This window comes from Microtus oregoni, unplaced genomic scaffold (genome assembly GCF_018167655.1).
Source record: "Microtus oregoni isolate MIOR12 unplaced genomic scaffold, Mior012 000002F_ref0000024, whole genome shotgun sequence".
Lineage (NCBI taxonomy): Eukaryota > Metazoa > Chordata > Mammalia > Rodentia > Cricetidae > Microtus > Microtus oregoni.
In genome coordinates, this window is record NW_024543061.1 from 31363364 (window position 1) to 31377015 (window position 13652).

The 13652-nt window shown below is 55.6% G+C and overlaps 1 protein-coding gene across 3 annotated transcripts; it reads left to right on the forward strand.

Moving 5' to 3' along the window:
• Positions 1-229: 229 nt before the first annotated feature.
• On the forward strand, positions 230-12652 carry Klf15 (Kruppel like factor 15). 3 transcript variants are annotated; one of them, XM_041633917.1, is made up of 4 exons: positions 230-388; positions 4033-5136; positions 8855-8948; positions 11571-11723. In XM_041633917.1, the coding sequence occupies exons 2-4, from the start codon at positions 4058-4060 to the stop codon at positions 11586-11588; spliced, it is 1191 nt and encodes a 396-aa protein (XP_041489851.1). In that variant the 5' UTR covers positions 230-388; positions 4033-4057; the 3' UTR covers positions 11589-11723. The 3 variants fall into 3 exon arrangements, with proteins under 3 accessions (XP_041489851.1, XP_041489841.1, XP_041489845.1); XM_041633907.1 differs by lacking the exon at positions 8855-8948 and having other exon boundaries at positions 231-388; positions 11571-12652; XM_041633911.1 differs by lacking the exons at positions 230-388; positions 8855-8948 and adding an exon at positions 2887-3090 and having other exon boundaries at positions 11571-12652.
• Positions 12653-13652: the final 1000 nt, after the last annotated feature.

Genomic DNA, 13652 nt, shown 5'->3' on the forward strand with positions numbered 1-13652 from the left:
TCAGGAGGCCCCACGTGGCCTGCACTTAAGATTTGTGCGGGCTTTCCGTGGGTCGTTAGGCCCGTCTCCCGTGCGCACCGGAGGACCAAGTGAGAATCCACGCAGAGGCCCGGGAGCGCGTGGGCTGCGGGAGGGCGCGGCCGGGGCGGGGCGGGGCGCGTGACGCGCGGCCCTAGCCAATGGGGCGCGCGCCCGAGGCCGAGCCTCCTGCGAGCCTTCGCGGCGCCCGCGGCGTCACGTGAGCGGCCGGAGAGCGCGGAGAGCGGCGAGCGGCGAGCGCCCAGCTCGGCCGCAGGGAGCGCGGGCTGCGGCCAGGAGCGCTGGACGCGCGGCCGCATACGGAGCCGGGCCGCACGCGCGAGGCCTCGCCAGGCGACGCCGAGTCCAGGTGGGAGACGCGTGGGATACCGCGGCCGCGTGGGTCCGCCCGGGGGATCGCGGGCCGTCCCCTGGCGCTTGCTGTTCGAGCTGCGCGCAGGAGCCGGGGAATGCGGGAACCCCCCGAGTGAGAGCGCGGCGCCCGCGGAGGGCAAACCCCGTGTACGCAGCTCCTGCCCGCGGAGCCCACGCGCGTCCGTGGCACTCCTGGATCTGCGCTCCCATATGGCGGCGCCCGGCGGGGCCTGGCGACGGAGGGGCGGAGAGGTTACTGTCGGTCATAGCAGCGGTGGCCTAAGAGGGGACGCGGAGGGGGGCACCGGGCTGAGGGTAAGGTGCTCTCCGAAGCCGTGCGCAGGAGTCTGGCCCACCTCCTTCTCTGCGTACTTCACACCCACGGGTGGACACCCACGCGCGGGCACCTGGCGGACACCCGCACGGCTGCACTGCGCCCCGCACACGCAGTCACACGACACAAACTCACACCCATTTGCGCGCACCCGCAGCGTTCCTGCGGTTCTGCTCAGATTCCCCAGGCAGAGTCCCCAGGCCTCTTTGACCAAACATTACCGATGAGATGGCTGAGGGTAGCAGCCGCGGAGCAGGGCAGGCCACCCTTCTTGGAAGCCCTCTCGCGAGCAGGGTACAGGGGCTGTTTTCTCTCATGGTATGCGAAGCTGAAATCCCAGATGTTTGATTGAGTCCTTCAGATGTTTTTTTCCCCTACCATGGGGAGCCCCCACCGCCCTACAGGTGCGAGAATGTAACTTTGGGGGCCTTAGGACTGCTCAAGAAGGAGACTCTTATTTTGAAGAGCGGCCCCCATTCGCCACCCCCGTGATTTGCACGCTGACCCAATGGCTAGCCCTTGGCCGGCTCTAGGCTTGTTATCAATTACATGTTGTTCCTACAGCCGCTGTGTCCCCGGGAGGATAAACAGCAGGCCTGGCCGGCTAGGAGAGGGGGCGGAGTCCAGCGGCCGGCCAGGGATCGTGCCCAGAACCGGGTGCCCCCTCCCCCTGCACGCAGACTGCGCCTCTGGCTGCGCCACGTGCTGCTGTTTTTCAGGGACCGGTTTGAGCGCTGGCACTCAGACTTTCAGCCCTGGGTCTTCAACGCCTCAGTGTCCCGGGGTTGCTCAGTTCTGTTTTAAGATCCTGTTGACTGACTGGGGCCTCTCCACTCCTGGATTCAGTCAAGGGCTTTTTCTTGACTCTAGATCTTGGCCTGTACGGAAGAGTCATAACTGCTTGTTTTCTGGTGGGGAAGCAGAGCATAGACAGGTCTCACAGTGGTGCCTGCTGTGAAGGATATAATCCCGGGTGATTTGTCTAAGGGAAAGTGTCTTCTGAGTTGAAATATCTAAATAATGAGCTCCCAACTGGAACGCTTGGAGAGCCTTCCACAGAGTTGTTGGTGCCATGGCCCAGGCTCTCTTAGTGCAGATGAGCCAGGCCTGAAGCAGCTGGAGGTGCAGCGTGGGTGGGCAAGGTGCTAGTGCCCTGGGCCCTGGAGGAATCAGAAACATTTTAGAAACATTTTTATGGCGGGAGGGAGATTCTTCTGTGCAGTTCCACTTTGCCATCCTTTTGTATCTGCATTCGCTACCTTGTTCCTGCCCCGCTTCCATGTCTCAGTAGGCTCTCACTCAGCTGCCCTTGAACTCATGATCCCCTGGCTGTCTCCTGAGTGCTGAGACACCGAGTATGAGCCGCTCTGCCCACCAGCACCGCTGTTTGTACTTACAGCAGACTGGTTTCCATCCTTTTAACAATGGAGTCTGGAGACCACCATGACATTTGAAAGCAGTGTGATCGCCCGGTGCTGTGGGTGTCCAGCTGTGAATGTCATCTCAGATCTTAGGCGGCTCTGTTCCAAGTCCTGGGATACCATGCGCCCTGCGTTTGCCTGACTGTCCACATCTTAATAAGTGTTCCGGTATACATGAGCTCTTTGGGTGTGCACGCGGCCTCGGAGCCGGGTCACACTGGCAGCACCCAGATGTGTGCACAGAGAAGTTGTGCCCCTTGCCTGAGGTCACGCAGCTGATAGCTGCATGCGAGGCGTGCGTCCCGCGCCTTTGCCTTTTGCATTGCTGGCACTTGATTCCTGCTCAGCACCTGCCTTAGTGAAGAGAGTGTATTTTAAAGCACACTCCTGCTTTTAGATCCTCAGCTGAGTGTTTAAACCCAGATGGCCTCCTGGCAGGATTTCCCTCGAGCTCAGATCTTGCCTCTATTCCCTGGAGCAAGAGAGAAACTTAGAGAGCACTGAGGCATAGAACAGTTGGGGAAATTGAGACCCAGGGGAGCAAAATGACTCTGGCCTCTTGGCTGCTGGGCAGTGCCAGGTGCCAGGCTGTGGAGGGGACCTGTGGAGATGATGGCCAGGATGTGGGTGCAGAGACTATGGACTCTACAGTTCTGCGCATTCCCCCTCTCCAGTCTTGATAATCACACAGCCAGCCGTGGTCACTGGGCGGGGACAAAGGTCCAGAGAGGTGGCCCCATCCCAGCCAGATACTGTTGACTCTCCTTGGCCGCCAGACCTAGCATGGGATTTGGCTTTGGAGGACACGGCTTTCCCTCTCCTTTCTGTCCACATTCTCTGAGCCCTTCTTGGGTACGTGGTGTGGTGCTGAGTGCTGGGGATACGGCAGCAGAGTGTGCTGCCAAGAGGGGACACGGGCATCTGCTGAGCTTCCCCAAGTCGGTGAGTGTCCCAGACAGGAGAGGTGGGGTGGGGGGAGGACAGGAGGCTCTGCTCCCACACATCGGCCAAGGGCAAATGTCACCCCCTCATCCTGCCTGAAGGTTGTGATGTCCCAGGAAGTTACCCACGAACTGGGCTCTCAGACCTTCTGGAGCCTCATGGCCACCAGGGACTGGACCTTGTCCATCATGGCGGGATAGTGTTAGGCACCATGGAGGGAGCGCTTGGCTCAACTCCGTGTCTCCTCTCCTAGTCATAGAGGAGAAAGGTGGTTCTGGAACTCGGCTGGAAGTTTGTAGGGAAACATTGTGAAGGCAGGCAGGCAGGCACTTAATGGCCTCTAACCTTTTTTTTCCCCTCCACATTATAGCTACCAGGCTAAAGTACAGGCAGCTCAGATACACGCGTGTCCCATTCAACTCTGGGAACGCTGTGCTTGCATTCACAGAAGTTCATTTTTGAAATCTGAAGTGAACATCTAACAAGCAGCTTGTGCTTTTATTCGCTCAGAAGCCTCCGAAGCCTGGACTCAGAGTGCAAATGGCATCTTTCCTTGTCACCCCCTCTCTAGCTCCAGGTAGAGGGCAGAGTTTAGGTCCTGCCACTTGCAGGGCCTCCTCCCCCTGGCCTCCTTTCCCCCTTGGACTCAGCTGTTCACAGACAAGAGCATTCCTTGTTTTATTCCTTTCCAGAATCATTCTGGAAAATGTTTGAAACCAGAAGTGCCCTGGGTTGTGCAACGGGGCCTGGAGAGGGCTCTTTTGCAAACAGGGTGATGCAATTTCTGAAAACACACTCGCCGGCCCCATTGTCCCTTGGGATGGAAGCAGGGTCTGGACATTTGGCCACAGGAGGCCTTGGGCAGGCAACCGAGGGTGGGGGCTGCGAGGCACCAGTGAGCATGCAGTCCTTCTAACCAGACCTCCCTTGTTCCCTCTGCAGCCACCACAGGCTCGGCCAAGCCAGCATGGTGGACCACTTGCTTCCAGTGGACGAGACCTTCTCGTCACCAAAATGCTCAGTGGGGTACCTGGGTGATAGGCTGGCCAGCCGGCGACCATACCACATGTTGCCCTCTCCCATCTCTGAGGATGACAGCGATGTCTCCAGCCCCTGCTCTTGTGCCAGCCCTGACTCGCAAGCCTTCTGTTCCTGCTACGGCTCAGGTCCAGGCCCTGAGGCCCAGGACAGCATCTTGGATTTCCTCCTGTCTCAGGCCACACTGGGCAGCGGTGGTGGCAGTGGAGGTGTCGGAGATAGCAGTGGCCCTGTGACCTTGGGATCATGGAGGAGAGCCTCTGTGCCTGTGAAAGGGGAACATTTCTGCTTCCCCGAATTCCTGTCAGGAGACCCTGATGACGTCTCCAGACCCTTCCAGCCTACCCTGGAGGAGATTGAAGAATTCTTGGAAGAGAACATGGAGGCTGAGGTCAAGGAGGCCCCAGAGAGCAGCAGCAGGGACCTGGAGGCCTGCAGCCAGCTCTCCGCTGGGTCACACCGGAACCACCTCCATCCAGAGTCTGGTGGGAGAGAGCGCTGTACCCCGCCACCAGGTGGCACCGGTGGGGGTGGTGCCCAAAGTGCTGGTGAGGGGCCGGCACGTGATGGCCCCATGCCCGTGCTGCTGCAAATCCAGCCTGTTGCTGTGAAGCAGGAGGCAGGTTCAGGGCCAGCCTCCCCAGGGCAGGCCCCAGAGAGTGTCAAGGTTGCCCAGCTCCTGGTTAACATCCAGGGGCAGACCTTTGCACTCCTGCCTCAAGTGGTACCATCCTCCAACTTGAACCTGCCCTCCAAGTTTGTGCGCATTGCGCCTGTGCCCATCGCTGCCAAACCTATTGGTTCGGGATCCCTAGGTCCTGGCCCTGCTGGCCTCCTTGTGGGTCAGAAGTTCCCCAAGAACCCAGCAGCAGAACTTCTCAAGATGCACAAATGCACTTTCCCCGGCTGCAGCAAGATGTACACCAAGAGTAGCCACCTCAAGGCCCACCTGCGCCGGCACACAGGCGAGAAGCCCTTCGCCTGCACCTGGCCGGGCTGCGGCTGGAGGTCAGTATGCATGGACAGGCTGGGCAGCCAGCTAGGAGGCACATCGCTGCTCACCGGGGTGTGTTGCCAAGCCCCCTTTCTCCATTAGATAAGGTGGAATTGGAAAGGAGCAAGGGGTGGGCAAGGGTCAGGATCAGAGCTGGCACAGTTGCTGGAGACTTACTTGTCCCTCTTGGTGACTGAAGCTGGTAGCTACCTGGTCTCCGGTTTCTTTAAAGATCAGGTAAGTCTTGCTTGGGCTTATGCTACATGTGGTCTCTCAGGCTGGGCTGAAGCAGAAGGAAGCTCAGCTAGAGAACTGAGCCAGAGACCCATGCAGGCCTCTCAGCATCCTTGGGGTAAGTATTACCGTCACACCCATGACATTTCTGGTTAGGTACATGGAGACTCTGACTAGTCAAGAACCACCCATGCCACAGTACTGTGTGAGTGGAATGTGAGCCCTGAGACTTGAACTAGAAAATTATACTTCCCTCCAGCCAGGAGGTGAGCTTTGCTCACAAGTTTGGGCTGAGCTTTGCCTTGTTTCTTCCCTGGCGACTGGAGGTGTGTTTGGGAAGCCATAAAGAACAGCCGAAAGGAAGGACAGACGGCTATCATATGGAGCCAAAGGTGGCAGAATCCTATAGATTTCTGTTCCACAAAACAGGGTGGATCCAGACTGCCCAGATGTGATGACAGGGACCATGGAATCCTGGGGTCGCCTTGTCCTAGGCCCTGGGTGCCCGTCATGGTCTTCAGGAGGCTAGTTGCCTGCAGAAGCTCACAGGCTCAGGGTGCTACAGCCAGGTGGCGGATGCTCTGGCCTTGGTGGATAGCGTGTGTGGCAGCAGCACCGTTCCATCTTGTCTGTCTGTCACGTGTGTGTGTCAGGTGAGGCTCATCTGTATGCACAGATCTGATAGAGCTAGACATTGTCTGCAGTGTATGGACACGTCTTGTACCTGATGTGGGGTGGCACCCAGGAATAGTCCCAGAGGGAGAGTTCTGAGTTAGTGGGGCTAGCCTCAGGGCAGGTGCTGGCCTGATGAGACTGAGCCTGGGGGATGGCCTGTCACAGTGGCAGTATTTACCTTCCAGCACCAAATTGACCAGAAAAGGAACTTTCTCAGTCAGTATTTTGGGTTGCGGAGGCTCCTGAGAGGTGTTGTTGTTTTCTCTTACCTGTTCAATTGCTGGGCTCCCTAGGTCTGCTGTCTCTTCTCTGAGCCATGTTTTCAGGAGTGGACCCAGAGCAGGACTGTGGGGTGGTAAGTGAGTGGACAAGTTGTAGGGCAAGAGGAGCCTAGACAGAGACCTGGCAGGGGTGTTGACTGAGGATGGAGGGAGCAATGGACCCTGTTTGGAGGAGGCAGTGGGACAGGCCCAGAGCCCGCCCTGGGGTTGCTATCAACTTGCAATCTCCTATCTGTCTCCTTTTGTTCTCTGGAGCTCAGAGCTAATGTGGGGGGTCTGACTGTGCCCTCTTTTCATGAGGTCATTTTCCCACAGTCGGACTATGGAGAGGAATCTCTGAGGTGTCCTGCCTGGGACACTGGCAGGTGTTTGCACCCACAGGGACTGCTCATGGGAAGGCTACTGAATAGCCTTCGCCCAACAGTGCTCACTCCATGGGCTTGCTTGCCCCAGGAAGTACTGCTTGCTCACTTTGACTGGTGCTGACGTTTGAGTGGCATCTCCAGAGAGAAAGAGGCCAGGCCAGGGTTACAGGCTGTAAGATGTGGTCAAGGATGAAGGCTGGAAGGCAGGTCATCGCCCACCACCGTGTTGCTCCAGGAAGCATGAGATCCAAGGAAGGGCCTTGGCTCTGACCCTGAGCCTTGCACTGGCCTCACTGCCCAGGCAGAGCCCACTCAGCAAGACTAAAAACATGGTGTCCATGTCAAGGTCCCTATGTAGCATCTGCCTCAGGAAAGAGCTGGAAGTTTGAGTGTCTGAGATCCCCAGGATATTCTTGGAGATTAGAAGCCTAGGGGTTGTGCCTCGAAGGTCTGCGAGCTCCCTGCATGTGGTCGGCCTTCCACTCAGAAGCGGTGTAGTGGGCGGCAGTTCCTTGCTGCAGTTAGGTGGGAGGGTGGGCTGTGATGACGATGATGGTGGCGGTAGCATGTCGCTTTGGGGATCACTGTGTGCTGGGATCCCCACCAACCCCTTCTCTTGTGTATGCCCTTCTGCGGGAGCTCATTACTCCCTGAAATTGATGTGGCCTTCAAATGCAGAGAACACTTTGGAGTGTTTAAATTCCAGTCCAGCCTTCTTGCTGTGGCCCACAGCTTCCCCAGTGTTCTCTCTGGCCTTTACGCCTTCTCTAGCAAGATCAGCCATGCCACTCTCCCCTCTGTTTCCTTCACCATCGTCACAGGCCCCAGGATGCTTGTGGTGGCTCAGCCTTTGCTGTGAACCCCCAATACACACATTAGCTTATTGAGTCCTCACAAGAACTCTACAAGCATATGTAGTAACCCACATTCTACAGAGGGAAATCAAGGTACAGAATGATCATCTGTCAGAAGGATGTAGCTAGTATGTGTGATTTTGGGGTTGGGGTACATCCCCATGGGTGCAGCACCTGCCTGATTCTTCAGCAGTACAGCCAGGTTTGGAAGTGGCCATAGTATATGCTGTGGGGTGTGTGTGTGTGCGTGCGTGTGTGTGTGTGTGTGTGTGTGTGTGTACTGTGTACTCCTGTGATCAGATACACATGCACATGAAGGCCGGAGGTGCTTACCATGTGTCTTTTTCAGTAGTTCTCCACCTTATTTTTTGAGACTGGGTCTCTCACAGCCTAGAGCTCATGGATTGTCTAAGCTGGCTGGCCAGTGAGCTCCAGCCGACCCTAACACTGATAGTACAGGCACACCCTACTGTGTCCAGTTTTTATTTAAGTGCGAAGGGATCTGAACTTGGGTCCTCATGTTTGCTCAGCAAGCACTTTACCAAATGGGCCACATCCTCAGCCCCTAGGCTGTGCTGTGCTCCTGGCTCCTGGCTATGGGAAAGGAGAGAGCGGCAGGCACAGTGGTAACTGCTCATGTCAGTTCCTATGAGGTGCGCCTAACGGAGGAAATAGAGCCACAGAGCTGGTAAGCACTTTCTCTGTGGTCATACAACTTCTAAGTTGCAGAGTTGTCCAGCGCTTAGGAGGCAGAGACAGGATGATCTCTGAGTTCAAGGTCAACCTGGTCTACAGAGTAAGTTCCAGGACAGCGAGGGTTACACAGAGAAACCCTGTCTCAGGGAAAAAAAGAGGAGAAAAAAGTGGCAGAGTCAGGAATTTAACAGCTGTTTTCTCCCTCACCCACCCTAGGCTCAGAGTGCTTCTCCGCACTTTTGCTTCCTTTCCACACTCTTGCTCACCTCCCAGGGGAGAGGCCCCTCTTCCACCTGCAGCTGGGCCTGGCTGGTCCAACGTGTTCTATACTTCCCATCCGGCTCTGGTGCTGGCACTGGGCCCTGAGTTCCTAAATCTGCCCAAACCCCCGCCTCTGCTCCCATTTCTCCACAGCCCAGGGGACTACCCCGCAGCTGAGGTGGCACCTGTCCCAGTCCCAAACCCCACTGCATTCTGCTTTAGTGTGGCCAGGATTCCCTCCTCTCTCCCTGTTAGGACGTGGTTTTGCATGCAGGAGGGACTAAAGCCAGCCTGCCTATTCTGGTGTAACCATCTGGGAAGTGGCTGTTTGCCGCCTTCCTAGAAGTTTCCTCTCCCCACTTGCAGACACAGGCCTCCTTTGTTCCCTGCAGTGGAACATCCTGTTCCAGAGTGGCCAAGCCGCTCCTTCCAGAAAGAATCTCGCTGGGCCATAGCTGAAGTGAGTATTAATAGCTGTCAGCCGCTATGTGTCATGTACTACCGGCATCCATGGTGGACACAGGAGGCCCCGAGGGGGACAGTAGAGTCCAAAGCCACTGAGTGTTGGCGGAAGTGGGTACTGGATTCGGGCTTAGTGGTCTCTCTTAGCATTCATCACTGCTGCTCATATGCAGGGGCATGTCCTCTGGCCTTGTGGCTGGCAGATGCCCACATATGATCTGCAGGTTGCACACTGCACATGCAGCCTTAGGGGCTGCAGCTTCTGAGATCCGACTGTTGACTGTGACTTTCTGGCAGATGGCAACTTGTGTTTCACACAGTTCTTATGCTGACATTCCTGATGGCTCCTGTGCGTCTTCTGCCCTATGAACCTGCCCCACAGACGCCAGGCACCAGGCCTTTGCCATCTACCAGGAATCCTGTGTTCTGTTCCTTATGTTCAATAGGAGCTCACAATTCTTAAACAATTGCCACATTTGAAGCCCCATTGTCTGTAATTGTCTCCTGAGATAAGTCTGTCATTGTTACTGTCCCAAGGTAGGGATACCAGGGTTTAGCAGGACTTGGCAACCTGCCCAGACGAATCCCAAGGCTGTGTCCTGCCCAGCTAAGATCTTGTATCACTTGCTCGTTGCTGCCTCAGGCTTCTCGTTTGACTGTTATCAGAGGATGTGACCCAGTCAGGCAGGGGTCATCTTCAACTCAGTTACCAGGACATTCCTGTCAGGTACCAAAAGGCTGTGACAGCAGAGGGAGGCTCTGGAATGGGGACACCTTGTTCTCTGGCATGGCTGCCCCTCAGCTGCTGTCCCTCTCAGGGTGTCTTATAACCTGTCCCTTCGAAGGCATGCAGGGAGTGAGGGAGGAAACTGAGGTCCCGGATGCTCAGGACCAGTGAAATGGGGACTGTCAAACCTGTTCTTCCTTGTGAGGCTCTGTGCCCAACGCCTGCTGAGGGCACGTGGCTATGGCACAGGGTCCAGGTAACAGCACTACCAGGCCAGGAAGAGAAAGCTGAGAGGCAGGAGCAGACAGGCCAGGGGAGAGGCTTCATTCCAGCCTCAGGTGTTCTGTCTCAGTTCACATCACGGTGAATTCTATCTAGTTAAGTGGTCCTCTAAGAGACATCCCCGTGCCCGGTCCCCTGGGACATGGCTGCAAGGCAGCAGCTTCCACACTGGCTCTACCTGCCTTGACAGGCCCTGCACTGCTCAAAGCACAGAATTTTGAGGCCCTTGGTGTCATGAGCCCTGTCGGTTGTCGATGTCACTATTATTCTTGTTCCCCAGGCTGAGGTCAGGGTGGTTTACTGCAGAATCTGAGCTAAGGTGACCGTAGCTCTAGCAACTGAGTGTGACGTCTTTGCTGTCCACCTCATCTGCCACACCGAGTGGCACCTATCTAGAAATGGGGTGCTGGGCCTGGGACTTGTGTGTGTTCCTGGGGATATATGCAGTGATCAGTGTGTGACAATCCTTTCTGATCCCGGGGTGCCTGCTGAGCATCCCCCCCCCCATTTAAATGCACCTCCTGGGCACAGAGAACAGGGAGTGCGCTCTTCTTCCTGGAGATTATGCTGTCTAGGCACAGCTGAGCCTAATTAAGATATTGAAACTAGTCTGAAAATGCCATGGGGCTGGAGGTGGTGCTCGGTGGTGGAGCGCTTGTGTGTCCGAGCTTTGCTTCCCCAGCACACACAGGAGATAACATAGTGCGCAGTGCTGTGGTGCAGCTCAGCACACGGTGTAGGACCCCCAGGAAGTGACACTGGGGATAGACTGAAGAATGAGCGGATAAGGACAGAGAGGAGAGGGGAGAGTGCGCAAGTGTCTTGTCGCAAGGATAGAGGAAAAGTCTGAATAGGTGGGGTAGTGAGGCCCTGGGGTCCTGTTGCTAGAGCAAAAGCCAAATGGAGAGTCTTAGGTCTCTGAAGTTTTTCCAAACAGCCTGGGCATTGTGGCCTAGCTCTGGTTCCTGCCTGTTCCACGGATCTCTGTTCCCAGGCCTGCAGTGACTGAGAGAGAGGCATGTTCCAGGAAGCCATTTAAATGCTTAGACGTACCGTGAAGGCATGTTTGGAGGCATCTCAGAAGGTCCCATGTCCAGGTCTGCAGAATGCCAGGTCCTTCTGCCCTGTTGCAGCAGCAGAAGAGTGGCCAGGCGCTCCCATGGTCTGAGGAGTCTGGTTCCTTTGTTGGGCCTGTCAGCTCTGGCGGGTCTTCCCAGGGACCAAATACTGCTGACCTGCTGTTGACAATATAGGAGCGATCCAGTTCCACCGAGTTACTGTGGGAGGGAGGGAGTCCCAGGTGGCTAGCAGCCTTAGGTCCCTTTCCCATGCAGAACAGTAACCAGCTACTGTGGGAAGCAGGCCCTGGCCAGGATAGAAAACCCGTGCCTCGTTGTCTTTACCCTTGGCTTCTGGGAGGTCTCTGGGACACTGGGGCTTGCCAGGATCTCATTGGGTGGCTACAGAGGTGGTCTAATCACTTAAGTTCCAGCCTGGCTTAGCCTAGCCCACTGTACCCCCACCTGGTGCTGGGGAGGCTGTGGCGCTGGCTTTGAGGTCACTTGCAGTGGTGGTGCCCACGCTGGCCTGGCTGACCGCCATGTTCCACAGGTTTTCCCGCTCAGATGAACTATCACGGCACCGGCGATCTCACTCAGGTGTGAAGCCGTACCAGTGTCCCGTGTGCGAGAAGAAGTTTGCGCGGAGTGACCACCTCTCCAAACACATCAAGGTGCATCGTTTCCCACGGAGCAGTCGGGCCGTACGCGCCATCAACTGAGTGCAGTGACCACCCCACCCTCCCCTAGCCCCACGCTTTGTTTTTAGATGCAATAACTTATTGCCTCCTTCAGAAGGATGTGACAATGTTACCAGCCCCCTTCTGAATCTTAGGAGGTGTGACCCAGAACCGCCATGGCTGCCTTTCCGGGGAGGACCTAGAGTCCCCAAGGTCCCCGGGGCTGGTTCCCCGGTGGCCCAGGCAGGCCTGCACCCTTGTGCCTTTGTGCCTTCCTGCCAGCCGGAAGGATTGTTGGGGGGGTCCTTGCCCTTCTCCCATTGGGCTCCCTACCTGGGCCAAAGCCAACATTATTGCTGGGGAAGAAGTGTTTCGGTTGTGTCGAAATAGTTCCCAGAAGGAGCCATGCTGGGAACAAGGAAGTAGGTCAAAAGTGTAGGGCTGAACTGTGGCATGAGGACTGCCATATGCAAGAGGCCTTTGAGGGTCCAGGAGAACGGCCACCCTTGCTCTAGGCTGTAATGCATGTGCTTAAATGCAAGACAAATGGAGCCATATCCATCGGTACCCAGCCTGGCTCACCCTCCTCCAGACATCAGCATCCTCCAGGTTGTGGTAGGAGGAGACAGGAACTGGCCTGGTGGATGCCAAGCAACTAGCTAGCGCCTCCCAGTCTGACTTAGATTTGCATTCCTCATCAGGTCTAGATATTAGTATCAATTGGACTAGCTTGTTTTGACAGGTCTATTTCACATCCTATGAATGTATGTAAATAAACTGTACATAGGTACGCATCTACATAAAATATCTTTTAATAACACGTTGACATTTGTGTAAATTTGAAATTAAAAAATTCTATAAAGTCAGTGTATATATGTTACAATTATGTATATTTTCTTTGGTCCTTCATAAAAATATATTTACTTTGCCAATAAAAAGAGAAAAAAGAACTCAACCATTTGGCCCTGTCTTCCTTTGCTGACCTGGGACTTGGGAGTGAGTCTGGTGTTCTGCTCTTTCCAGGTCCCTGTGTGGACCTTCCTCTCTTCAGCCATGTCTGGTCCCACCTGAGGGCAGTGTCTCATGCCCACTGGTTATTGCCATTTGCTTTATGCCAAGGCAATCATCTATTCTATGGGCCCTCCTCAGGGAGGTGGCAGACCTGTTCGCTCCCTGCACTGTGACTTTGACATCTTAGGAATCTTCTCCAGGCAGGCCATGGGATGGTTGGTATTTCTGCCATCGGATTCTACTCTCAGGTTTGGGTCCAGGAGCACATCCTCTACAGGCTGGACTCTAGGATCATTGGGAGCAGACAAGGGGAATCTGTGGACTCTGTAGGGATTGACCCCAGGGAGTCTTGGCCTGGGCTGATGAGGGCTAGCCTCCTCAGCAACTCGGCTGGTGTAAGGTGAACAGTAGGAAGACCTTCCTGGTTCAGCTGTGCACAGTGTAAGGTGAGAACCAAGTGGCCCTTTTCCTGTTGACTCCCCTAAAATAACTGGGTGCTGACTGGGCAAGGGTTTCCCAGGAGCCCCTCGGAGATCTGGAGGCAGCTGGCAGGTAGGTTTCCAGCAGAGAGATTTCTACACCATATGGGTGACGCAGTCTCAGAATGTGGGGCTGGCTGGGGTAGGCTGGCTAGTCTGTTCTGTCCAGTGGGAGCTGGCAGTCACTGAGCATTTGTGTGCGACATCCCATCTGACCAGCTTGTGACCTCTGCCCTTTGCCTGTGACCACATATACCTTCTGAGGACAAACAGGCCCTGAGGAAATGAGACATTGATTTCCAGCTGTGTTAGGGTAATCTCTCTTCATCCTAAACAATCAGTGCAGCCACAGATACAAGGGAAATTGGAGGGACAAAGGAGGTCTGTTTTGTGGTCATGCTGGTGACACTGAGGAGATAAACCATGTCCACATGCACCACTGTGGCCAAGGATGGATGGCATGCT

What these genes read in the sequence shown, in the direction of transcription:
- Klf15 (XM_041633907.1), top strand. Translation starts at nt 4,058, where the DNA reads ATGGTGGACCACTTGCTTCCAGTGGACGAGACCTTCTCGTCACCAAAA. An exon ending in TGGCCGGGCTGCGGCTGGAG is followed by an intron (nt 5,137 to 11,570) that starts GTCAGTATGCAT and finishes CATGTTCCACAG; the next exon opens with GTTTTCCCGCTCAGATGAAC.